General features: G+C 42.8%; 1 protein-coding gene across 14 annotated transcripts in view; it reads left to right on the top strand.

Moving 5' to 3' along the window:
• Positions 1–27,267, top strand: part of RAD51B (RAD51 paralog B) — a 366,487-nt gene that overhangs the window by 159,181 nt on the left and 180,039 nt on the right. For all 14 annotated transcript variants that reach the window (XR_014165843.1, XR_014165844.1, XR_014165845.1 and 11 more), the window contains one exon: positions 19,437–19,546. Coding sequence is in view for 10 of the 14 variants with exons in the window: in XM_081901853.1 (XP_081757979.1) it covers positions 19,437–19,546 (110 nt within the window). In the remaining 4 variants the exon portion in view is untranslated. The remainder of the gene's footprint in view (positions 1–19,436; positions 19,547–27,267) is intronic.

Below are 27,267 nucleotides of genomic sequence, written 5' to 3'. Positions count from 1 at the left end.
CCTACATGAGTTATGGTAAGGTAAAAGTAAAGGTAAAGGTACCCCTGCCCGTACGGGCCAGTCTTGACAGACTCCGGGGTTGTGCGCCCATCTCACTTAAGAGGCCAGGGGCCAGCGCTGTCCGGAGACACTTCCGGGTCACGTGGCCAGCATGACAAAGCTGCATCTGGTGAGCCAGCACAGCACACGGAAACGCCGTTTACCTTCCCGCCAGTAAGCGGTTCCTATTTATCTACTTGCACCTGGGGGTGCTTTCGAACTGCTAGGTTGGCAGGCGCTGGGACCGAGCAACGGGAGCGCACCCCGCAGCGGGGATTCGAACCACCGACCTTTCGATCGGCAAGCCCTAGGCGCTGAGGCTTTAACCCACAGCGCCACCTGCGTCCCATGAGTTATGGTAGTCATCTTTAATTCAGCAAAGGTCCAATTACTTAGCATTCACAGTATAAACACCAGCATGGTATGGTGTTTATGCAACAACAAGCTGAGGTGGGGGGGGGGATCCCAATGGAATCTTGCCTTTTCTTCCTAGTCCACCATATTTTTAAAATTCCGTGTTTGCCAAATACAGTGTTTATGGCTTGGTCGTTTCAGGAATACTTCCAAAGCTACTGTATATTCTAAGTCTAGATCACTCAAGGGCAATACAGTCATACCTCGAGTTGAATGTGCTTCGGGTTGAGCACGTTCGAGTTGCGCTCCGTGGCAACCCGGAAGTAATGGAGCGTGTTACTTCCAGGTTTCGCTGCTTGCGCATGCGCAGACACTCAAAATGACGTCACGTGCATTCCTGGAAGCAGCAAAACGCGGCACGCGCAGACGCGCCGTTGCGTCTTTCAGGATGCGAACGGGGCTCCAGAATGGATCCCGTTCGCATCTCGAGGTATCACTGTATTGTCACAGAAATTGGGGCTAGGTGAGGTTCCTGTGCATCAGTACGCATTCAGTTGCTTCTTCATCCTTTTGGGATCATACTGCAAAAGAAGAGACCACCCATGCATACTATTCATAATTATCTGTCTAAAGTGTCATCTTATAATAGTACTCTTGACTGGGAATTTCTTGAGACGCTGCAGAATTAATCTTCACTCATCTGGGCAGTAGCGTTTGGGAGAAGGGTAGTTTAAAGTATGCTGCCATTTTGAGGATATCCATAAGTTGTTACATGACTTACACCTTTGGGAGGTGATACTCCCCTCTATCCACCTTAGAAGAAAAGGTGTTTTTTTACTGTATTTACTGTAAATTCCTATTCTGGGAGAATACACGGAGAGTAATCTACCTAAATGAAACTCATTTGGCCTTGCTGGATCAGACCAAAGGAACATTAATTCAAAATCACAGTGGCCAACCACACATCTGCGAGAAGCCCATGCCTCTCTTTCAGCATTGCATGAGCAGCCCTTGGACTTGTAAGCAACCTCTACTCTCTCTTTGCCTCAGCCACAAGGAACAAGTCATAATCCAGCCCCTTCCCCACCGTTTTGACTAATGTCAGAACCCCAACAAAAATGTAACTGGTCTCAACTAGAGAAACAAATGAAGGTTTGTGAAGTTGGCTCTTCCTCCTAATCTATATCTAAGAGCAGTACAGATTTAAATTCAGAGGTAATGATAACCAGTGGATATTAGGAAATGAAGCAAAAACATCCAGTTTTGTGGCTTTTAATGGCAGGAGCCTCTTTAGCCGCGCGCCACCTCTCCAGCCGGGAGAGTGCGTGCAGGACTAAAGAAGCCATAGAAGCTTTCCGCTGCTCCCCGACCTGCTCTTTGGGGCTGGTGGTGGGCTTCCCCCCACCAGCCCCAAAGAGCAGGTCGAAAGGACCTGAAGCCTGGAGAGCAAGAGGGAGCGAGAGGTGCACCGACCCCTCTCGCTTTCCAGGCTTCCAAGGTAGCCGCCTGAAGGCGACTGAACACACCTTAAACAGCACCTTGTTTTAGAGGGGGGAAACAAGAGGGGGGAAATTCTCCCCCTCTCTGCGCAGCGCCTCCTGCCGCTTTGCTGAAGGGTTGCTGGGCAGAGAGAGGGAGAATTTTTTTCCCTTGTTCTCCCCCATCTAAAACAAGGTGCGTCCTATTGTCCAGTGCGTCCTATGGTGCGAAAAATACGGTATGTGAGAAAAATAAGGCAGGAGTGCCTAGGGATGCCCACTTCACTTCTTTAAACTGTATTTTGTTAACATTTGTACTGTTGCAACATTGGCATCTGCATTGTTTGTTTATTAGTGTCAGGAGATTCTGCTTAGCAGAATGCTCTGTTTTGGAAGGAGGGCGATCCCTCTCCCCGGTTAAGCAAATGCAACTCTATATTCCACTAGGATGGAGTGTTTTAGAAGGCTAAGACTGCCCTCTGTCCACTATCAAGAATGAGAATTTATGGTAAGACATTTCCCTTTTTAGATGATCAGAAACATGAAGTTTGCGTCTTCAAAGCATCAAATTCAATTTGTCACATTTGGCAGAGCCAGCATCTGATCTAAGCCTGGAAAGTAAATTGCCTTTCACCTCCCGTAGAGAAAGTCTCTATGGGTCAGGGCTGAAATCCTTGGTAAAGTGCTCAAAGGAAGTTTGCATCAGAGCTGCCTCCACCACATCTGGCCTTGTGAATAAATAGGACAGTTATTTCTCAGTACAGCCAAATATCTGACATACAGGGCTACAAATATTCACATACCCCACTGTTGCCCCCTCCTGTGTCTCAAATATTTTTGAGAGTGCTTTAAAAGTCAACAAAGAAGGACAAGTTACCATATTTACTTGGTTCCTGTGACAGATTCTACAAAAGACCAAAGAGACTTTTAAAGTATTACAAAATGTGTGTTTATAGTTGATTGGCTGCACAGCCATTCCTTGATATCCAGGAACATCTGTCCAGCAATTCAGACACCCCGGGAGCATTCTGTTCTCAGCTTGAGGCACACTTTCCCTCTAAACAAATGTTGATTGTTTCCTAAAGCAGCATTCACATGTTGTTGTTCTGACTTAAATGGTGTCACTCTCTGCTTCAAAGGTGTGCTGGTTGGGTAAGATGAATGGAAGAGATCCACATTTTATTGTGACAAACATTTGTTCAGTTGGTGACTTGGTAGCGTTGAAACATGGAAAGGAAGAGTTTGGTTTCTGAATTTCTATTTGTCTGTAATCAACCCATATTCCGCATAGTTGTTGGGTTGCATACTTTTCAGACAGCTTCAACACAGTTGAACAGCACAAAAGATCTTACAAGGTACATATTATATTTGAATAACATCTTTGCAATTAATACAGCTTTTTCTGCTCCTGTGTACAAGTTGTTCAGTATAGAAATGCAGGGTCCCAATATTTTAAAAAATGAAACTGTTTTTTAAAAGTTTAAGAAAAGATGCCATGGCACATTTGATCAAGCTGACTGACATAACACAGCACTTTTCAGTAGAGACAGACATTTATTTATTTTTAGAGACTGTCCATTTTTGTTTCCCTCAGTTTCAAATTTTTCTAATCCTAAATTTGGTTAACCACAGTTTCACATCAGTTTGGAAGGTTAGGGTTTTTTCTGAACCCCCAGAAAAATTCATCAGTTCACATTTCTCCTTCTATGCAAATTGTTTCAAGCAATATCCCAAAAATAATGCATCTCTGTACACATTTTGTGTTGGAGAAATGTACCACAAAATTAGAAACAGTGCGAATTTCAAAGGATAACTCTGCTTTGGGTCACATATTGTTTGGGAAAGTGTGAATTAGGTATGTTAGAGTAGCTGGGGAAACCCAGACAGATGGGCGGAGTATAAATAATGCCCTGCCCATCTGACTGGGTTGACATTATGTTAACATTAAAATGTGAACCAAACCAAATTTCTCCCCCATTGCTATTTGCCAGGCATTTGGCTTGAACAGGTAAGAGCAAAAACATGTTGAAGGCACTGACTGGGAGCACACATACAGTCTCCACTCCCAACATTCCCATATGGACTGGGTGTGCCCACTTCAACAATCCCACTGAGGGGAAGTTCTGAAGAGAGAGCTTTAAGTGCGTTGGGCTGAACACACTTGGAAGCTTCTTCTCTGACAGGCTTGCTCATCAGATTCTGTTCCTCTTAAGGAAACAGTAGCATATGTCACCATGGGGTGTGTGTGCAAAGAGGACTGCAGAGGAGGAAGCAAGGAAATGGGGCTGCAGGATAGGAGTGGATGGCTGCTTCAAACCTGGGTAGAAGGTGAATAGAGTGCTTTTGAGTTGCACTCTGTGGGAAGTGGAAAATGCAGGAGGTTATCATCTGGGTGGTCTGTGTGCAGAGGAAGATTGCACTGGGGGAGGCATGGATATGGGGGTTTAGTTGACAGCAGGAGTACAAAGTGGGAGTGCAGAGTCAAAGTGACTTCAGAAATAGGAATGGGAAGGTGAAAAGGGGGTTAGTAGTTGCATTGGGTAGGAAAGGGAAAGTCTAGGGGGTTAATGTGGGGAGTGGAGTGAGCAGGGGGAAGAATCCCCCCCCCCAGTAAATATATATAAGCAGCTTGTTCAAAATGTAAAGCAGTGAGTAAAATACTATGAAAAACACATAAATGTCTGATTTTCCAGAAAGAAGGATCATAGCGAATAGTTTTGCTTGATTTTATGTATTTTATTTTTGTCTCTTTACATTTAATAGAGGAGAAAGGAAAGAAAGCATGAATAACAATTGCTTGAAAGGAGAAAAGGAAACAATAAAAGCTTAAATATTTGATAGTGCTCTATTAAGAACAACAGCAGCAGGAAAACTTGAGGGAAAATGTCATCTGTTATTTCTTCATTCCAAAAATGAATAAACAAGGCCCATCTCTCAATGAATTGGTTTTAATGGCCATCATTTACCACTTTCCTTTTATATGTTTGCTTTTAACATAATAAAATGAATGCTAAAATATAAATGGCTAAATGTTTTTATGACATAAATCTTATTTTGAAGTGACAAGGATACTTGTGTGCAAATAGATGTTGTAAGAGATCAGTTAACATTTATACATCCCACATTTTAAACCTCTGACTGTTCTTACAGGGACCTAAAAATGCATTTAGACAGCAGATGTGGTATATGGAATGTGTGGGAATATACTTTGGGGGCCACCTGTCCTGGGATTTGGAAGACAGACCCAATTTGCAAGCACTGCTTTTTGCATCGGTATTAACACATTCATTCATGCATTCTCTCTCTCTCCCCCCCCCCCTGAAATAAGGGTTATACTGTAAGACTGGGCAAACCCTTTTCCCTATGGAAATTGTGATAGCGAGAAAAAAACACTTTAAATATGTATCATCATCATCATCATCATCATCAAGTTAATAATAAACTAGTCTTTGCCCCTTTTGCAGTTAATGTAGAAATTTATTGCATGTACCATTTTAATAGCATTTAACCATGGAGTGCTGTTTTGTAGTTCTTTAGATATTAGGGGCAAGCTACCTAGTGCACACATAAGAAGACACAGCAGCTTTTGGAGGCCATAGCTTGGATGCAGACTCTTCTTCTCACATGTGCCTTTGGAGTATGCCTTTTTGTGGAGCAAAGTTGTTCAGGGAGAGTTGGAGTCCTAGCTGATGGAAATTTTAGACAAGCAGAAGGCTCTACTAACATCTAAGGAGGAGGACTGCAAGTTCAAGCAGGGTTAGTCCTTTCTGACCCAAAAGCCATCTTAAAAGCTTTGGAATGCAGTTGGTTTTCAAGCCATATTGGCACAACCAGCTTAAGTCCTCAGGGTCAAGGTCTTCCAGGCTACCATTCCCATCCACTGCAGCCATTTCTTCATAGTCCAGATTCCAGAATTGGCCCCAAAAGACCCCTCCTCCTAACACCAGGGAAGTTCCTCCCCAGGGTCATAGGAAACCAGCTTCTTACATTTTCACATCTTGAGTTCAATGATAACATACAGATGGCTCCTCAAGACATTCACTCTAGGCTACGCTCTGGAGATTGTTAGTCTTCCAAGTGAGTACTTTTCCCCAACACCTCAGTCCTCCTGGGCAGAAAAACACTTGGCCTATGGGATAGCAATCCATCACCTTCTTGAGATCAAGTTGATCTCCCAGATTCACACCCACACTAATCTGGATTTGAGTGGCTGAATAAACATATCAGCCACAAGTGCTTCAAATTGAAGTCTCTGACTCTTGAGTTCCATTGTGCAGGTTCTGGACATTAATTGATCGTAGGAGGCCTAACTACAGTTCCTCATCCCAGATGTTCCTTCACTTCAGCTGCATAGCTCGCCATTTTCAACACTGGGCCCCCCCTATGGGCCTCTCCCCAGTCCCCAGAGTATTTGTGAAGGTCTTGGTGGCCATTGTGACATATCTGAGGATCTTGGGCATGTGGGTGCAGACATACCTGAATGTTCTTTTGTTTTGGTTCATCTTGAGGGAGAAATGCAGATGGGACCAGAATACTAGACTGGAATGCCTGCAAATCCATGGCTTCATCATAAATTGGGAGAAGAGTTCATTGGAACCCACTCAGCATGTCACCCACTCCGAGGTTTAGTTGGACATTCAGCATGCACCACTTGGAGGAGCTCGGGGAGAAGTGGACCCTCCCCATATATCAAGTTCTCGTGTCACTGGTGCAGCTTCTGGGCATGATGGTGTCCTGCCAAGATCTCATTTCACAGGCACATCTACACACCTTACTACTTACCAGACTGAGATTATGGAATCCAGACATCTCCAGACTGCCACACCACATCATCTTGCAAAGAGCTTTGTTGATGGGTGGTCCAGCACAGGTGCCCGGGGGGGGGGGGAGCCTTGAGGAGCTTCACTGAGAAGTTATTGGAATCAGCAGGACTCCCAGTTCAGTGTAACCTGGTTGGATCTCAGTGTGATCTGACTGCCTGTCTTGGATTTCTCCCCTCACATTCAAATGGTTGCTTAGAGGGGTGTGTCAGTGGAATCCTCTCATGGTCCATTGGTTTCCTGTTTGGAACCTTAACTATGTGTTGACTGCCTTTATGGGTCCGCCCTTTGAACTTACGGCTTCATGTGAGCTCAAATTTCTGCTACACGAAATGGTTTTTTTGGGGGGGGAATCATCTTAGGTAAGCAGCGTTGTCTCAGGATTCTTAGCTTTGTATTTTTCACAGGAACAAGGTGCTTTGTAAGCCAGACCCAGCATTTATTCCAAAGGTTATTTCTGTTTTTATTCTTCTCTCTTTTAATCCTAAGCCTTCTAATCTGGGGGAGATGGCATGACACACACTTGATGTTTGTAGGGCTTTTCATTCCTATCTGGCAGGGTTCAGGAAGTTAGAAGCACTATTTGTGGCATTTTGTGGGAGGTCCTTGGGGGCCAAGATCACCTTATCATCCATATTCACGTGGTTGTAGGAGTCCCTGGGTTGAGGTTTCTCAGCCTTTGGTGAAGGCAGCACTGGAGGGACAAACTGCACACTTTCTCTGGGGAGCAACCACCTCATCAGCTTACAATGGTAGTTTCTCCATTTCTGAGAGTTGCAGAGGGGCCTACCTGGGCATCTCTCCATGCATTTGCTAAACATAATAGAATTGACACCTTCTCTTCTCCAGATGTGGCATTTGGGCATAGGGTGCTACAGAAGGTGGTCACATTCTGACAGGCCTCTGCAGAAGTCCACCCTATATTTTTTTACTGCTCTGCTATATCCCAGTGGTCAGAACTGCTCTCTGTGAAGCACCAGGAGAAATGGAAGTTCATGGTAAACAGACTTCCATTTTTCCTGTCTGTTGGATTTGAGGAGGCTAAGAAAGTTGCAGGTGGGGAATCTCACATTTCATTTTTTAAAATTACATTTCTAGCCCATGTGGTTTATTGTAATATATCTGATGGTGGATATTTCAGATGCTTGCTTCGGTGTTGAGCAGGTTGTGCATTCCTGGATGAAAGAGTACTGTGAAAAAGGAAAGTCTTTAAAAATTGGCAAAGTAGCAAGAAACTCAGGCCAAATCCACACAGATACTTCCTGTGCTCTCAGCAGAGAGAATACAATAGGGAAAGGATAAGATACAATGAACCAGTGCTTCTTTTTAAAAACACAGTGCAGGCACTTTCAATTCCCTGCGGTGCTCCAAGCCACTGACAGTTTTGAGGTATGGGTGTGCATTCATTTTAAAAAAATATTTGCACTCTAAGGTTTGAGTTTGGATGTTTGCTTTAAATGTACTCAACAACATTGCAGGAAAACAACAGTGATTATATTATGGGGATAGGGTGACACACACACACACACACACACACACACACACACACACGGCACTTGCTAGTGATGGGATTCCCAGGACTCTCCCAGCGCTGTGCTTGAGGGAGGGGGGCCAGCTCTGTTTGGTGCATACTAGAGAATGGGCTCAGTTAAACCTGAGTGTGGGAACTGCAGCTTTAAATTCTTTAAATTTAAATCCCCAGGGCTTGTTACACACAAAACCTCAAGCGTTATCATTAGGGGGTTATGTCTGAAATTTTTGTGTTTGCTGGAGGGAGTTCTTATGATTAAAGAGAGCAGTTTTCAATGAGCAAGACAAGTTCTGATCTGTCCTTTTTTTCACCTCGGCTCGGGGCAAAGACCAGCAGCTTGAGGTTGACCCCTGGAAGAAGCTGGCTCTGAAAAGGAAGATGTGAAAGGCTGGAAATGCTCTTTCTAATGCTCTGCTCTGGAGCCAGGAAAAGGCAGCTGCTTCTGGCCTTTCTATTTTTTTCCCTGATAGCTGAGAGCTGGGCTTGTTGCCATATCTGTTTGTCTGTCTGTGTCTCCTTGTTTTTCTCAGAAAGCTTCAGAGGCCAGTTGCCCGTAGCGGGTTGCTGGGAACAGAGGTCGCTCCTTGTATCGTCTTAACTCTCCATGCCAGAGCGTTCATGCTTGAATAGGAAACAGCAAGATCTGTCAATATAGGCCTTTTCTTCAGAGCTTTGAGTCTGCATTCTCCACGGCCATCTGTTCCCTTTCACCCTTTTGGACAATGTTGCTATTTGAAACTTCTCTCCCTCCCTCCCTCTCCCCATCTCTATTACAAAAAAAAAAAAAGTTTCTGTGAAATAGTTTGGACTCTAACATCCTTAACTATACTTTTAACTAGCTAAAAATGACATTAAAAGTGACAGGGGGGATCAATATTTCACAGGAGAGACAAAAACCGTACAGCCCAAACATTCAGTATCTTTTTTTCTTCTTCGTGTGGCTGTGTAGGAATTACTTTATTTAAAGCAGTGATGGTTCGTATTATGTTACAGATGTGGGCTGTGTTTGTTGTTGTTATGAGAGGTATGGCACCAGCCCCTATAGACCATAATGTGTACATACACTATTAACAAAGCTGCCATTCTAAATTTCTTGTTTTGAAGCTGCGAAAACACTGCATTTTTATAGTCTTGTTAAGAGTCCTGTTGGGCAACTGAAAATCAGCTTTGACTGTATGGAAATTTCAAAGTGGATTATGCCTGGCCATGAAGTGAAGTTGTCATATAGCTGAAGCTGATTTGCACTCCTGGGATTTGGCAGTCATTGTGCTCAACATAAATTTCCTAACAATGAGCAGTATCTGGTGAAGTAGTTCCATTAGTGCAAAGATTAACATTTGTGCAATGCAACGTTCCTGATCTCTCCTCCCCAAATCTGTTCTAGAGGATTGGGGGAACCCCTGGAACAGATTTAGGGGCTGGAGAAGAGATGGGGACTTTCCTTTGCATAGCCATAAGTCCTTGCCCTAATGAACAACTTTGTTGGATACTGCCCAACATGAGACAACACACAGAAGTCCTTATTGTTGGTGGTGATGGTGGTGATGGTGGTGATGACAGCTGTGGAAGAATTGCAAAAATGGTCCCAAGCCTCTTCAGGGCCTTATTTTTAGGCACAGTACAAATTTCTAGTTGGGAATAGTCCCAACGACTAGAGGAGAAATACTCCAATAGTTTATTGAGAGTGGGGCTCACCATTAGCAGTGGCACAGCCTCATCTATCTATCTATCATCTATCTATCATCTATCTATCATCTATCTATCTATCTATCTATCTATCTATCTATCTATCTATCTATCATCTATCATCATCATCTATCATCTATCTATCTATCATCTATCATCTATCATCATCCCTCTCTCTCTCTCTCTCTCTCTCTCTCTCTCTCTCTCTCTCTCTCTCTCATCTATCTATCTATCTATATCTATCTATTGATCTGTCTATCAATCTATCGATCTATCCATCCCCCAGCCCCCGCTGCTGCAAGTGGTATCAGCAGCCATAACTTGTTGGCAGTCTTCCCACCATTTTGCATCCTTTGCACATTCCTGGACCTAGCATTATTCTGGGGCTTGACAGGGAAAGAAGGTATACCTGCTGCCACAAAAAATGGTAGAAAATATTTGGAGAAAATATTTGGAGAGCAGAAAAAGGAAAAGCTTAGAAAGCTTCTCAGAAAAATACCTTCTACGAAACCTTGGTTCAACTCTGGTTCTTGATGTTATGGAAGCAATATGGTTTTTGCGACCTTGTTGCTGTTTTCCTATGCCTCGCTCTCACAATCTGGCCTCTGATGATGGCATATGTAATTCTGCCATCTCACATTATTATTTTATTCCTATGTTGCCAAAGTAACGTTGAAAGAAGCCACCAAAGAGCAGTCGCTGCACTGTACTTGTTACACACAAATCAGCCATGAATGACTTGGTTCATTTTATTTTCTGCCTGTCTTTTGGGGAACTGGCAGCCACACTAATAGAAGAGTATTGGAAGTTTATTTGAGAGTAGTTGTAACCTGTTTCTTTGAGATCTTTTAACATTAAGAGCAAGATGTTTACTGCCTTAAAAGTTGCACGGGCTGTTTCCCATATTGTCTGTAAATCAGACCTGTTCAGTTTGGAGGACATTATTTTCTTTTCATGGCAGAGTTCTGGTATCTGTTTGTAAAGGTAGAAACAATGCTTCTATTGTGTGAGTGAATGTGGTATTAGTGTGTGGCATTTGATTATTTGGATCTGGCAACGATGTTACTATTGTCTCAGATCTGCTTATTTAAATTATTATTATTTTTAAATAATGTCCATTTAGATAGGCAGTCAAGTCAGATTGCAGATGTGAATAGGATCGTTCCCCTCCCCAACTCCCCGGTCAATGTTAGCACTCATATCTAGGCTTACATTTTTGGTTTCGTTCTTTCCTACGCTATGATTCTAGTTGGAACTCCTTTACTTTTGACTAGGGGAAAGTGATATTGCAGCTGAAAAGGTTGGATTTTAAATAGTCCCATGGTTCAAGCACAGGGAGGAAATAGTTCTGAACATTGTGACTTGCACAAAGTACAATTTGGACTAGCATTTAGATTAAAATCCAAGATGAAATAATTGCTTTCAAGTTGTGCCTGTAATTAACCAAAGTACTGTTGGCAGACATGCAAAATTCAGGTGTCCAAATTCTTTTGTGCCTCAAGCCTATATTTTTGAAAATTCTTGTAAAATGTGGCTATTGGCAGATGTGTCAACCAGATGAAAAAAATCTAAATCCGTTGGAAAGATATGTGGGTTCCTTCTTCTCAGTAAGCAGCAATAGCAGTGAAGACAAACCAAGAGAAGTCCCAACAATTCTATTGTTTAACGCTTGCAGTAGAATTATTGTGGTAATTACAACACATGGGGATATTAATTTACATCTAAAGAATGTCTTGTCAGGGTTCCCCTATCAAATTTAGAAGTGAACAGAAGTTGAAAGTACCAGCTTTATCTGTCAGAAGCTAACCTGGATCCTTGCTCCTTGTGCCATTCATCTCTGTTGAGGACCATAGTCCTCTTTCGGCTACACCAGCTCTTAGCCCTTCCATGAATGGCTACTCCCCATTCCGTCCCTATACAAACTTCTGTGTAAGCCTCTCCTTTTGTAATCAGGCTTGATGCGGAAAGTACCTCCTGTCTGGAGCTCACAGACTCCTTGTTGCATCAAGCCTTTCACCGTTTCCTTTCCTTTTCACTTCCTTTCACTTTCCTCATTCTCACCTATCCTATATGTGCCTTGACTACCTTTCTGGAGTTGACTCCAGCTGGCAATTTCATTTTGCTCCTTAGTGAGACACTTAGGCCCAATTACCTTACTGGAAAACACCCAGACCTAACAGGTCCTGGCTGCATGGGGGATATGGAATATCTGTGCATGATACTAACTAATGAGATTTCATGGTTTTCATGGTTTTCTGAGAAATGGGCTGGACTAGTTTTTGTAGACCCCACTGGAATTGTGGCCTCTCTAACTAGTATTTCCTGCAAATCATTTTCATCTCAGCAGAGAAGAATTATGAAGCCTAATTCCACTTAGGACACAGTTCAAGATTACTTTCAAGGATGAATCTGCAGGTCGGGGTTTAGTTTTTTAATCACACTGAGATATTTTCCACAAGTTGAAATCCATGTGGAATTGACATGAGCAATGTTTGGTAAACTCATTTCAGTCTGCGATGAGATCCTTCTCATAGTTTGATTCAACATGTATCTCCCCAGAAGATGAATGCAATCATTACCTATAATTAAAGAAATTTGTTCCCTACAGATGCTGGTGCATCTGGTGCAACTTTTCTAATAGAACTCAATACAGTGGTACCTCTGGTTACGTACTTAATTCGTTCCAGAGGTCTGTTCTTAACCTGAAACTGTTCTTAAACTGATGCACCACTTTAGCTAATGGGGCCTCCCGCTGCTGTCGTGCCGCCGCTGCGCGATTTCTGTTCTCGTCCTGAAGCAAAGTTCTTAACCCAAGGTACTATTTCTGGGTTAGCGGAGTCTGTAACCTGAAGCGTATGTAACCCGAGGTACCACTGTATATGCAGATGGAAAAATCTTCCTTTCTGTTTATAACTTTACCTTTGCTGAATATACCTAAGTTTAAGCACTTTATAAACAATAATATGGATCAGTATGTGGGGTGGGAGTATAAGATCCATCCCTGAAACTACTGCTTTTTTTCCTTTTAAATATTTTTACTGTGAGGCTTATGGGTGTTAGGCAACTTTCTAGGTTTTAGCTTGTGGAATTTGTAAAAATGGCAAATCCAGATGATGGGTGAACAGCAGCAAAGAATGACATAACATAACAGCTGAGAGAGACTGGCGTGGGAAAATGAAATGCTTTACCCTGAGGTTTTGAGCATAGTGTGCAGAGGCGTTTGAATTTGCACTGACAGTTTCAAACCTCTCTTGTTTCTTCCTCAAGCTTTAAGGGACATAAGCATATGTAATTCAAGCATTCCACTCCCTCACAATCACCACATCCAATATGCTTAATACCATTGTATTCTCTCCTAAGGGAAGAATTTTATGTAATAGCTCATAGTAACACTCATAATAAATTTTCAGAAAACTCAGTTCTCTGAGTGTTCCGCTTTATGTAACTAAAATGACACCATCCACACACCTGAGAGAATGCTGTGAGCAAGCCTGGAGGAATTGAAAGGTTTGCAGAAGTACAAAGCAGGGTGAGGGGAGCCCAAAATGGCTCAGTTGGGACTGAGTATTTTGGGTTGCCAATGAGTACTGGCTGCCTGTTGGATTTGGGGGAGAGAGGAACAGGATGAAGTATCCTGAAAGAAGAAAGTGCTGGCAGGCTAAAACCCTGAACAGAAACAGTCCACACTGCAATTCTGCTGAGCTCAGTCGCTTAGAGTGTGGTGCTGATTAACGCCAAGGTTGCAGGATTGATCCCAGTATGGGACAGCTGCATATTCATGCATTGCATAGACTGGATGATCCTCAGGGTCTCTTCCAACTCTGCAATTCTATATGATGAATAAGTAAATATGATTTTGCAGTGGGAACTGTTTTATAATTCAAGAAATAAGGATGAAGAGGGGAATATATTTGTAAACAGGATTGGTTGCAGGATCCTATCAAGGCAAAGGAAGAATAGAACGAAAGAGAAAACCAGAGTTTTATAGAGACACTTTTGCAAGTTATGTTCAGATGAGATAATTTTTCAGCCTGTCAAACAGAAAGGCTGAGCGAAATACTGAATTTGAAGAAGAGCATCAGGAGTTCTTGGTGATCAGAGTGTATATCCTCTTATACATTCTTATACTGCACCATCATTGCTGCAAAAGCAACACAACAGAGTAACTATAAAAAACAGAAAGAGAAGACAGTTAGAATATTGGAAGTTAAAATGTTTGCTATTGTTAACCACAGAAGTTTTTTCCTTTCAAATGAAAAGAGAGAATCTCATCAATTCTTTTAGGTTGTGGTTTTCTGCAACTCCTAATCTTAGCCTCTCTCTGCCACTATAAAACAACCAGCTGTCTTCCCACCTCCACAGAGCCTGTGAAACCTGATCATTTTACTCAGGGTTGGTGCATCTAGTAGATCATCTGGCTAGGATTCAGAACAGCTGGATAATTTCTTTTCTTTTTCTTTTTGGTTCTTTAGTAGACAAGAGCCTAAGTACTGGCTTGAGGCCTCTCACTGAAGGGTTTCAAAACAAAATGGAATCCACATGAACCCACTGACGCCAGGAGTTGAGATTCCCTAATGCAAAACATGTTGTGATGACAGTAAACCTGCATGCCACTTCCAAGGATCCTGAAATTAAAAACAAACATAATGTGATTGACCTGGTAGAGAATTCACATTACTATTCTTAATACTAAATCTAGAGCTCCTATTATTTTCAGGGTGGAGCTTGGCTTAGATCTTTTGTTGTTTAGAAAAGCCTCATTAAGTCTCACTGGTTATACCGAGGTGTGGGGTGGAAATCTATGAAAAAGTCATTTTTCCAGCAAATATTCACATATTTCTTTAGGATTGTGATCTAAATGGAGAAAGGGAGCAAAAGTTAAAACATTTTCAAGAGCAACCAAAAATATGGGGGTATCCAACAAATTCATACTCAGTGTAGACCCACTGAAGCTCATGGGTTTAATTTACTCAAGTTACATTCGCCATCACCCAGTGGTTGTATTTTTTTAAAAATAATAATTGAGGATCCCTGGGTGCATTACTTATAGCAGGCTTTCCTGGTCCAGGAATTGCCAAAGCAGGCAAACTGAGTGGAGCTGGAAACAGACATTCCTTGCCACTGAAGACATCTTGACCTCCAGTTACAATTGTGGATCAGATAGTTCTATCAGCCTACATACCTGCTTCATTTCGGGAAGCGCTACCCCATCCAAAATAGGCTGTCCTCCTAACAGGCACCCCCAAAGCCTGTACCTTCATCTTACTGGGATTCACTCATAGTTTATTTGCCCCTCATAAGTGCATAACTGCTTATCTACTACCTCATATCTATCAGCATATCTACTACCTCATCTGATTCAGGTGGAAAGGAGAGGAATAGCTGTTGGTCATCAGCACATTAATACTACTATCCTCCTAATCACCAGAAATCATGAAGATCCTTGAATGAGTCAAAGCAAAAATTTGCGGAAAAATGGGATGGTTATAGAAGATATGTTCAAAAATACAATAATAGTTTTGACTCCATGCTAGCATTAGAGTGATAAAGGAACTAAAAGGAGGTGGATAACAATTAAAGATTTATTATGTTTTCAGAATGTATTAGAAAAATTATATAGAAAGGTTTATAGTTTTGTGTACATTCAAATGTAAGATAAAATATATGCAAAGGGACTTGACAGGAAGTCAAAGTTGAAGAAAATACTTTGGGAGATAAAAGGGGGAAAATATTTACTTTCATTATTATCATTTTGTGTGTGGGTGTGTGGGTGTCTGCACATATGTGTGTTGTATGCAATGTTTGGGAGGAAATAAGACGATAAATAACAAATAACAAACTAAATATCGATGTATGTAATTTTTATTTCTTAATTATATTTAGTGGTAGTATGGCTGCATTGTTTTTTGTAACATAAAATCATTCAATATTTATTTTTTTTTAAAAAAGAATGAGTCAGGCTTTTCCAGGGCTTATCGAGCTGTTTTGGAATGGGGAAAAGTCATATGTTGGGGAGGGCCCATAACTCAATGGTAGAGCATCTACTTTGTATGCAGAAGGGACCAAGCTCAATCCCTGGCATCTCTAAGTAGGGCTGTATGAAACGGGAGAATCATTGCCACCCCATGAAGAAAGTGCTGAGCTAGATGGACCAATGGCTCAGCATAAGGCAGCTTCCTATGTTCCTTCCTATCTATAAGATGAACAAGATTCTGCCCTTCAATGCATCCACAGAGCATTGTGGATTGTCTGGTGAGCAGGTGGTGTAGAGAAAGAATTTCTCTCCTAATTCAGTTTATTTGAACAGTATGTGCATCTTTGTATTATTATCCACTACCCCCCACTGTGTTTTATTTTTCTCAAGCCAATGCATTGCAAAGTGATTAGTTATATGTCATTTTTTAAAATTTATTTGTAGTGCTGGCATACATGTTTGAATAGATTTCTGCATGCCCCCCAAACCTTTGTTTATTAGTTCCTCATGGATCAGCAATGAAGCATGCGCCATGTCCTGGGTACGGAATGCACCTTGGCCAGCTAGTTCAGGGAATGAGATCATCCCTTTGGACATCAAAACTGTCAAGCATACCTCCTAATCTGAAACAATACTGCGGAATGGAGAGAAGGGAGAGTGTGAGGCAAAAAACATGTGAAGGGCACCACATGCATGGAGACATGCTTTGTTTAGCTCTCAAAAACTCCTTCAATTGATTTGATTAGCACTGTCCCTCTGGTATGTTTGTTTAAATCTATCGATACATTTATTGATTTAATTTCCATGAACTTTCACATGAGGGAAACCAATAATTCTGAAGGAAAAAAGCACGCCTCCTTAAAAAATAAGCACTAACTTAAAAGCGGTGTGGCCTCCTGTGTCAGAGAAGGGGCAGTGCTTCATCTAAGGTGGTGCCCACCAGTTGTTTTTTTTTAAGAGGGTCATATGAAGAGCCCCACTGCAAAGACTACAGGATTTTGTTCTCGCAATGGCTAACCAAATGCCTGTAGGAAGCCCCAAAGCAGGACCCAATCGTCTTCTGTTAATGATCTCCAACAACTGGTATTCAGACACATACTGTCATTACTTCATTTTATGGCAGTGATAGTTTAACTGTGTGAAGAATTACTAACCTTTTGTCCTGAATCTTACAGCAGTCACCCTGGTCCTAGTATTATGAGAGAGACAGAAAAACTAATATCTACCCCCTTTTTTCTAAATTGTGCATAATTTTATATACCTCTACCATGTCCCTCACTACTTGCCCTTTTTTAAAACTAAAAAGCCCGAAATGTTGTAATTAGGGCCAACATATTGGTATGATGGTTGTTTTGTGGATTGGGGAACAGAGGGGGTGGGGCTTATTTGGGTCTCTAGAAAATGTCCGTTAAGTTGAAGATGGGATAAGGCAAGGGATATGTGTGATAAAATGCCCAGTTAATCTTCTTTCATGGTCTTTTAAAAATTCATTTCACAGTTGAAATAACAGAATAATTTTTAAGCAACATATTTGAGCTCCTATCTCTCTCCCTCCCATTTCCGATTTCCTGCCCCTGAGACATCTGTTGTCTCCTGGTGTTTGGTGCTAAAAGAGGCAAAATGTCTGGCTCTTAACTGCCATTGAAGTCTCCTGGGGACCTCCTCAGTTTCCTCCACAGTACACGTTGCCGCTTCCTGATTTACTTCCCTCTGTTTTATACAACATGCAGAGATTGCAGAAGGGGTATAGTGTTTCTGTTTTAAATAGAAACCTTCCCACCCACCCCCAGTTGCCCTGTAGAAGGGAGGTTGCTCTACCCCAAAATAGTTGTCTTGCGCTAAAGCATATATGTGAGCAGCTCAGAGGGTCACACAAATAGTCCTGCCAGCAGTTGTCAAGGCAGGTGCTGCTGCAGCCTGGTACCACAAGTGTTTCCCCCCAGAAATAAGGAAAGAGTAATTTATGTGCCTGCACTCTTTCTAACCACTGTGCCCCCTGAACCTGCCTCCACTGCTCACTCAGCCTACCTGTTGACATAAGTGGGAGTCCTGGGTGTGTACAGGAATGCCGAGAGCAATGATATATTTCCTTCGCTTGCATGCTAAGTTTAACTGTTTCCTAGCCACGTCCACATTTGGATTGCAATTTTCACGATGTGAGAGTTGATAGAGGTGCAGAAATAAGAACTTTGGAAAAGTTGATTTTTCTCATGAGTCAGCCTTTGTCTCATATATCCCTGCTCATTTGGTGACATGGTGGAAAGTCTTCCTACCTATATAATGGAGAAACCTCATTTAATTTTACACGTTTATGAGCCTTTTCTTTTGGAAAGTTCAGGGGTTTGAGGTGAAAGAATGAATACGAGTGTGTGTGTTTGTGGGGAATCCTTTAAATAGGAGTGAGAATTAACAAAATCTGAAAATCTAATAGTCTGCAAAGAGAAGTTTGGAGAAAACTATGTCATATTATCATGCATTTGGATATAACCAGAAAAAAAACATATCAGAGTGACTGGGAAAGAGAGCCAAGACAAAACACTTAATAAGAAGCATGGAAATGGATTTGAAATGTGTACCTCAACAGACTTTGTGTACGAATGTGAAATAGAGGGGGGTTGTTTTTAAATTGACATACATCTGGTAGGTAACCCATGCATGACTTTGTCATATACAGTGGTACCTTGGTTTACAAACGCATCAGGTTACAAACACTTCGGGTTACAAACTCTGCTAACCCAGAAGTAGTACCTCGGGTTGAGAACTTTGCCCCAGGATGAGAATGGAAATTGCTTGCCAGCGGTGCGGCAGCAGCGGGAGGCTCCATTAGCGAAAGTGCGCCTCAGTTTAAGAACAGTTTCGGGTTAAGAATGGGCCTCTGGAACGAATTAAGTTCATAACCCAAGGTACCACTGCATACAGTAGAGCAGTCAACATTTTCTGGAGGTGCAGCTCAGAAAATACTAGCATGCTTCATCTTTTCTGGTCATGTTTTAAAATAAAAATAATTGGGAAATCAGAAAAAAATGAAATAGAAGTTATAACAGGATATGATTAACTAGAAGATGCATTGATCATATTGTTTGGGCATGTTAAATACTTAGTCTTATCATTTGCTGGTAATATACTAAGGAGTAAACAGTACACAAATCCAGAATGGAGTTTCTAAAACTGTTGGATGGCGTCTTGTACACCCCTTTCCAGCATGTCTTTGTTTGAATCTGGCCTTTCCCAGCCTCTCTTTTCCTTGATGCCCAGGTCATTCCTCTTTTATGCGGTGCATGCACTGGTTTGTCTGATATGACATGGAAAGTACATGCAGCTGTCATAACTCCTTCGAAGACATGGTAAATGATTGCCAGTTGTTGTTTTTAATTCTTGTATAAGCAGCTGTCAATAATAAGCACGTCCGATATAGCATGAATACAACTTACCTCTCCTTTTTGGTTTTTCATTCTAGTGTTATCTTGGAAAATGCATTCGACTTAAAATATGAAATGTCATTTTACTTCAGTTACAAGAAGGTAATATCAATGCTTCTGTCTTCTGTATTCTAGGCTCTAGAAATGGAGAGTCTGGCTATGTGACTGCAGCACTAGGGAATACTTGGAGTCATAGCGTGAATACAAGACTCATCTTGCAGTATCTGGATTCACAGACAAGACAGGTGAGGCACCAGGGGAAGCAATGTTACTCCCACAGTAATGTATATGACAGATACATTCTACTCAGAGAAGGTGCTCTAAGTTGCAGTTCTCATGTTTTAGTTAGATACAACTGAGAGTCCTATAATAAGAAGGAAGGAGGGGCAAAAACATTTTATTTCTTTGCTTCACCTTCCTCCTCTCTACAGGGAATCTATACAGGGGTTGACTTCAGAAAAAGCTTCCTCTGACCTTAGTTCTGCTATGATCCTCTTCAGGGATGAGGTCAAGGACTCAAAGCCAGAGGATGAAATTCCACAAGACAAGTCTGTGGTGCTGGTGCCCTTCTGGCCCAATGATATCACATAGAAACCACAGTACAACCACAGCCTACTCCTTTGGAGTAAAAGGAGTGGGCCAGGCCCCTTTAACTGAAGATGCGTCTTTCATTGAAGGCAGAGCTTGCAGTTGGAACAGAACTGGTCTGCCTATGTAGTGTATAATCTGCAGTCTAAGGTCAACTGTTGGTAACATCTGATATCTGCTCATCTATAGTACTCAGACTGAGCCAGGCACAAGGCAGTTTTGCCTTACCTTGCCACCGTGGCAGTTAAGGCAACTGATGTCAAAGACATAAGAACGTAAGAGTAGCCTGCTGGATCAGGCCAGTGGCCCAGCTAGTGCAGCACCCTGTTTTCAACCAGATGCCTGTGGGAAATCAGGGAGCAGAATGTGAGCACAAGAGCATGCTTCTCTGCTGTGGTTTCCAGCTACGGTATTTTGAAGCACTGCTGCCCTCCAACTGTGGAGGCAGAGCTTGGTCATCATGTCTAGTAGCCACTGATGTCAGCTGAGTGTCTCAGAAAAAATCCCCATCACCCTGCAATTGTTTTGATGATGGGGGGTGGGGGATCAGCCTACCTTTGTTCTCCTATGGTCACTCCTTTTCCCCTGGGCTGGTGCACATGCACTTCTGCTGCCAGGGACTCCAGATGACTCATTGCCACCATCCAAGCATTTTGATGTGGGGAGATATGGAGGTCATTCTAACCTCTCACTGTTTTTTCATTAGTCTTGATCATTGGTAGATATTCTATCTTACCTAGCCATGCTTCTTGGTGTGGCCCACACAGAGCCAACACATGGATGTCTGCTTTACTAAAGAGGTAGTTGCATGTATCACATGGGTAGGAATGTAATGCATGCATCTATATCTGGGAAAGGATCTTCAAACATGTCTGGAAACATGTCTGATAGTTTTTAGAAATAGCTGCATGTGTTATGTTGCTATTGCAAGATTCTCATGCATCTTAAGACATGAGTATATGGGGGAAACTTGTTTCTCCAGTACTTTCCCATGGCTAGTAGTACACTCTGCGGCTTGAGAAAAACAATTGAATTGAACTATCTATGCTCTTGGTTTTCAAAAGTTTTTCTAGAGTTTATTTTAGTGCCTTAAGATTTAGCTTATTAGTTTAGAAGGTGAAATTTGTTTAGAAGGTGAAATGTTGCAGCATGTGTAGGCATAGACGACTGTGATTTGAGCACTTTCCTATTGTTTGTGTACTTCTATGTCAAACATCCGTTTTACATTTTAAGAAGTAAATGTTAATAATAATAATAATAAAAATTTATTATTTGTACCCCACCCATCTGGCTGGGTTTCCCCAGCCACTCTGGGCGGCTTCCAACAAAGATTTTTTTTTATTTCTGTAGGTATTTGTGAATAGGGTTTTATCATCTCCATCTGCAAATGCTGCTTTCTCTTTCCTCTCATAGTAAACAACTCCCAGGAATTAAAACAGACCAAACACCCACTATTTTAATTGACAGATCACACGTTTTTCAAGTGAAATGTTTAAAAACATTTTACTCTGGGGGTGGTTGTTGAGGGGTGTTTGTTTTTTTCAAACAGTGAGACAAGGTGCAAGAACAGACTTTTCAGCAAACACCTGATTTCATTTTCATCTTTTTTCATGTGCGTGGTTGAGCTCTCTGTCACTGAATGCAGTTTTTCAAATGCTTACAATCTAATCTCTGTTTAAACTCTGCCCAAGCTCTGTTAATGCATGGTCAATTTTTATGCCCCCTTTTGTGACGAATGCTCACTACCAAAATTTCACAATATCCTTCACTATTGATTTAGATCCTTGCTTATAGAAGATTCAGGGGAGCTTTCAGCCTCGTATGTTTCTGTTCCCACATTTAGTGGTTCCTTTTATAGAATGGCTGCTTACTACCTGAGATCCTGTGGAAGGTTAGCATAGGCAAAACAGAGAGCTGGATTAGGTAAATGTGTGAACTGACCAGCAAAGGCTATTTTGGTGTTCATGTGTACTTTAAGCGGAAAAGCTGTGAAAAGACAAATCTGATACATATACAAAATTGTGGGTGCATGGAGGTTAATAATCCTACGTTTTCATTTGTTGCTTGTGGAATTTATTCTTAAAATAATTTTTTTGAGATTAGAGCGAAATGTTTAGTTGTCAGCAAATGTTACAGGAGCTGTCTGATTAGCAGTCTTCTGCTCTCAGTACAATATTGAGATGTGTTATAAGCCCAAGCATAAGATTTCCCTGGCCTACTGATGCCAGACATCACTTCCCCAGTGTTCTTTGTTAGAGACCAGCTGGTTTTACCCTACCTACTCTGATTAGTGCGATATAAATAGCATTCCACCATTCTGACTGTCACACAAACACCAACTTGACTGGTAGTAGCAGGGGGTGGCTTATGTTAAAACCTAAAAATGAAGCTACAGTAGTTTTTCCACAAAGTCTAACTCTGAATATCTTAAAGGTTATACACTGAAAAATTACGTTTTTATGCCTAATGATTCTTCAGCTCTTCTTATATATTTATTCAACTGCAGGAGAGACACATTCTTTACTCTAGAAGTGCTTACAGATGTTTCGACATTTTTCAAAAAAGAAGCCCCCCAGCATCCCAAATGTTAGTGTTGCCATGTGTTAATAATAGTGTTTGATAGTGTTGCAGTGTTACAAATCAAAATAGCTAGAAATGAGAGGGGAGATAGTAGCACTCATCCTAATGTTTTTAAAGAAGTAATGTATTAACTATTTTACTTAAAGCAAGTTTGTAAAAGCAAGTTTGTAAAAGCAAACAAGAAAGACTATAGAAGTGCAGGGGGAGGATAAATAATTTTACAATCCAAGTTCTTTAATAATGACACTTTATTATATATATGAATATTTAGATTCTGCTTTTCAGCCTTATATGAGTGTGGGTAATGGAGGGGTACAGAATGTTTTTGATGAGATTTGAAGAGGTTCTGGAGCCACAGCTGATAAGACATACCTGATGAGTCTGCTGTAATGTAGGGCTGACATATGTCCGGAATTTCCTGGGCATAGCCAGTATTCAGCCCTTATATGTGTCTGGGTAGAAATCACTTAAATGTCTGGGAAAATCCGGATGTATGGCAGCCCATGTCAGAAGTGTAGATTTTGGCGAATTTCATTAAAAATCATTGAAAAGTTCAATTTTGGTCAAAACTTTAAAAAAAAGCTAAACAATTTATGTGTCCGGATTTTCTCTTTTTGAAATATGGCAACCCTATGTAATGTGTTCCTTTAAAGGGACGCGGGTGGCGCTGTGGTCTAAACCACTGAGCCTCTTGGGCTTGCCGATCAGAAGGTCGGTGGTTCGAATCCCTGCGGTGGGGTGAACTTCCGTTGCTCGGTCCCAGCTCCTGCCAACCTAGCAGTTCGAAAGCACGTTAAAAAGTGCAAGTAGGTAAATACTTCCGGCAGGAAGGTAAATGGCATTTCCGTGTGCTGCTCTGGTTTAGGTGTTCCGTTGCAGCAGAAGTGTCTTAGTCATGCTGGCCACATGATCCGGAAAAATTGTCGGCGGACAAACGCCGGCTCCCTCTGCCAGTAAAGTGAGATGAGCGCCGCAACCCCAGAGTTGTCTGAGACGGGACTTAACTGTCAGGGGTCCTTTATGTAATGTGTTGACTGAAACTGCAACAATTATAGACAAGGTGGGCGTAAAGAATATGTGAAAGGATAAATTGGGATTCTGAAAATGATCTCAAGTGTTTTGAGCAAGACTTGGATATGATAACTATTAGAACTTATGAGGGGAAATGCCTATCTGATATGCAGGAAATGAAGACATTGCAAGAAAGGAAATGGAAGTGATAATTGACCGGAGGATCTGAAATTCTCTGGTTAGATTTTAGTAGTATGAGATGAATGCTCCCTTGTGGCCTGAGAATCTCATGTGGATGCTGGTAGATATGTAAACGTTTTCTGGAGAACATTTTGCTCAACCCTATAAAATATATAGGTTTAGAATGGCTAATGTTGTCTGTGGTTACTATGACACTCACCATGTGTGGTGATGATACACAATGAGTTTAGTGCTGGTATGAAGTTTAACCAAATGCTAGTCTTTAAAAATATCTGTTTCTTCTCTTTATGCATGATAATGCTGAAATTTGCATACTTATTTCAAGTCATGCGTAGTGTATTTTTTTGCTTTTAATGCAGTAAAGTAGGAATAGACTTGATAAGAAATTGCATATATGTAGAGTTTCTCAAAACTTCAGGTTTTTTAAAAGAAAAACAAAACATTTTCTCCTTTACTTCAGAATGTCTGTTATGAACAGATCGGTAACTTTTACCAGCAAAACTTTAATTAGAAACTTCAATGCTCCCTTCCTGATCAGTTTACTTTCTACCCTTGTATATTGTGATGGGATGATGAGCTGCTTGTGCGTAAAATGCAAGTCCCTCAGAGTTTGATCAGGTTTTCAAACCTCTGCCTGTGACGGAGCCCCTCCGGCATGGCTGCGTCAATCGCTAGTAGAATCCGAAAGTGGTTGCTTTCGGAATCGTTTCCAACATAAAAGCTCTTTAACGGAAACACGTCTTCTGGACTCTCGGCGTGACAGTTTCCGGCGAGGAGTGGGTGTCCCTATAGGAGGTCCTGAGACCTCCCCACTGTTTTCGCTGGAAGCGTCTCTGAGCCATCCCTCCGACTCACTTTCCCTTGGAGTTCTTGCTCGCCCTCTACTGGTTCCCTCTTCCGCTGCTACTTCTCTCTCAACCTCAATGAGCCTTTGCACCTCCGGTTCTTCTGATGGCAGTTCCCTGACATCCACCTCCCCTCCAGGGCCCCCTTCACCCCCTCCCGTCTCCTCCCCTACGGGCGGTGAGGAGGTAAAACCCCTGAAAGAACCTCCCTCATCTTCCGAAGTCTCGAACACTTCCCTCCACTTGTTGCTGTCCCTGGTCTCTCGGTACTCTTCGTCATCGGAGTCCACTCCCTCTTCCAACTCCGACTCCGCGAACCCTTCCAGTTCCTCTTCCTCGTCGGTGGTGCCGAAATACTCCCTCCTAAACCTTGCTACCGGCTGAGGTTTCCTCGGGAATCTTTGGTGGAACGTTTCTATTAAAACCTCGTCATTGACTTCCTCTGCAGTCACCCAGGTGTTTTCTGACTCCGGTTCCCCTTCCCACGCCACCAAATACTCCACCTGATTTCCCTTCCACCTGGAATCGAGGATTTCCGCTACATGGTTGCGGCGTTCCCTCTCTTCCAAGGCTGGTCCCCTGACGTGCTCCCCTTCACGTCCCCCCCTGTATGGTGACAGTAACGACGTGTGGAACACTGGGTGCAATTTCATGTGGTTGGGTAACCGGAGTTTGAAAGCCACCGGGTTGACCTGCTGAATGACCTCAAAGGGTCCCAATCTTCTGGGCCTCAATTTCTTACAACCCCCTTTGAACGGCAACCCTTGGGTTGACAGCCACACTTGATCCCCCACCCTTATGGTTTCACCTTCCCTTCTGTTCTTGTCTGCCTGCTTCTTATATTGTGCCTTGGCCCTTTCTAAGTTGAGCTGGAGCTGATGATGGATCGCTTCCATCTCTTCTACAAAATGTTCAGCCGCTGGGACGCTCCATCTCTCCCCTCCTTCCCCTGGAAATGCCCTGGGGTGACACCCGTAATTAGCCAAAAAGGGGCTCATCCCTGTGGACACATTCTCCGCATTATTGTAGGCAAATTCTGCCAGCGCCAACTTTTCGACCCAATCGTTCTCTCTGTCATTGACATAACACCTCAGATATTGTTGAAGAATGCCATTTGCTCTTTCCGCCTGCCCGTTGGTTTCAGGGTGCCGGGCAGTTGAAAAATTGACTTCCACGTGCAGCAAGCTCATGAGCTTCCTCCAGAACCTGGAAGTAAATTGTTTGCCGCGGTCTGAGATCACCCTCAAGGGAGCCCCGTGCAACCTAAAGATGTGTTCTACAAACAACTTCGCTGTTTCTTCCGCTGTGACTGCATGTGAGCATGCTACAAAGTGGCACATCTTAGTTAACAGGTCTACTACTACCATGATGGCTGTTTTCCCCTTGGACTTCGGCAGATCCGTCATAAAATCTATTGATACCGCTTCCCAAGGCCGTTCTGGTGTGGGTAATGGTTCTAATAACCCTGCCGGCGCCCTTCTTTCCCCTTTGGCTCGCTGACATTGGTCACACCCTCTTACATACTCCCTTACATCTTCCCTCACCTTGGGCCACCAAAATTCCCTGGTAACCAACCACATGGTCTTGTGTTGCCCAAAATGTCCCGCCGTGGGGCTATCGTGCAACTGCTTGAGTACTCTCCCCCTCAATTCACCTTCGGGTATATACAGTGCCCCTTTGTAATACAATGCCCCATTTCTTTCCTCAAAACCTCCGGGGCTCTCGCCCTCCCCCCTGAGACCTCTGAGCTTATTCTGGGCATATTCATCATTTTCCGTTTCCTCTACCAGTTCTCGTTGCCCTACCAGCGCCGCCCCACACACCCAGCGGTCCTCAGGGATGACATGTCTCTCTTCGATCGCCCCCTCCCCCTCCCAATACTCTGGTTTGCGTGAGAGCGCGTCCGCCCTGACGTTTTCTGGGCCTGGCACATAACAAATTTCAAAGTGGAATTTGGAGAATTCCTGTGCCCATCTCACTTGTCGTTGGTTGAGCACTCGAGCTGTTCTCCAATACTCTAAATTCTTGTGGTCGGTGCACACTTGCACCTTGTGTTGTGCCCCAATTAATAAATGTCTCCACCTCCGGAACGCTTCGTGAATGGCAAGTAGTTCCCTGTCATACACCGTGTAGTTCCTCTCGGATTTATTCAGCTTCCGCGAGAAGAAGGCACACGGTCTCCACTCCGATGTACTCCTCCCCGGTTGAAGAAGTACCGCCCCTACCGCCCGGTCGGACGCATCGGTTTCCACTCTCATGGGTTTTCGTAAATCCACATGCAGAAGTTGTTCTTCCGAGGCGAAAGCCCTTTTCAGTTCTTCAAATGCTCGCTCCGCCTCTGCCGTCCAAACAAATTTCTTCTTGCTGCTGAGGCAGTCGGTGATGGGCGCCTTCAAGTGGGCAAAGTTCTTGATGAACTTCCGATAAAAGTTCCCAAACCCCAAGAATCTTTGCACATCCTTCTTGGTCTTCGGTGTCTTCCATTCCAGTACCGCTTGGACCTTGCCTGGATCCATGGCCAATCCCTTGTCTGACAAGCGGTACCCCAGGAATTCCACCTCCTTGGTATGAAACTGGCACTTCTCCAGTTTCACCCACAGCTGGTTGGCTTGCAGCCTGCCCAACACTTCTCGAACGTCCCTCACATGCTGCTCCTCATCTTCCGAATACACCAACACGTCGTCTAAAAAGGCCACACAATTCTTGTAGAGCAAAGGTCCCAGAACGTGGTTAATAAAAGC

This window comes from Podarcis melisellensis, assembly GCF_964234715.1.
Source record: "Podarcis melisellensis genome assembly, chromosome: 1".
NCBI lineage: Eukaryota > Metazoa > Chordata > Lepidosauria > Squamata > Lacertidae > Podarcis > Podarcis melisellensis.
Note: the sequence above shows the minus strand (reverse complement) of the source record. Positions and strands in the feature narration are given on the sequence as shown.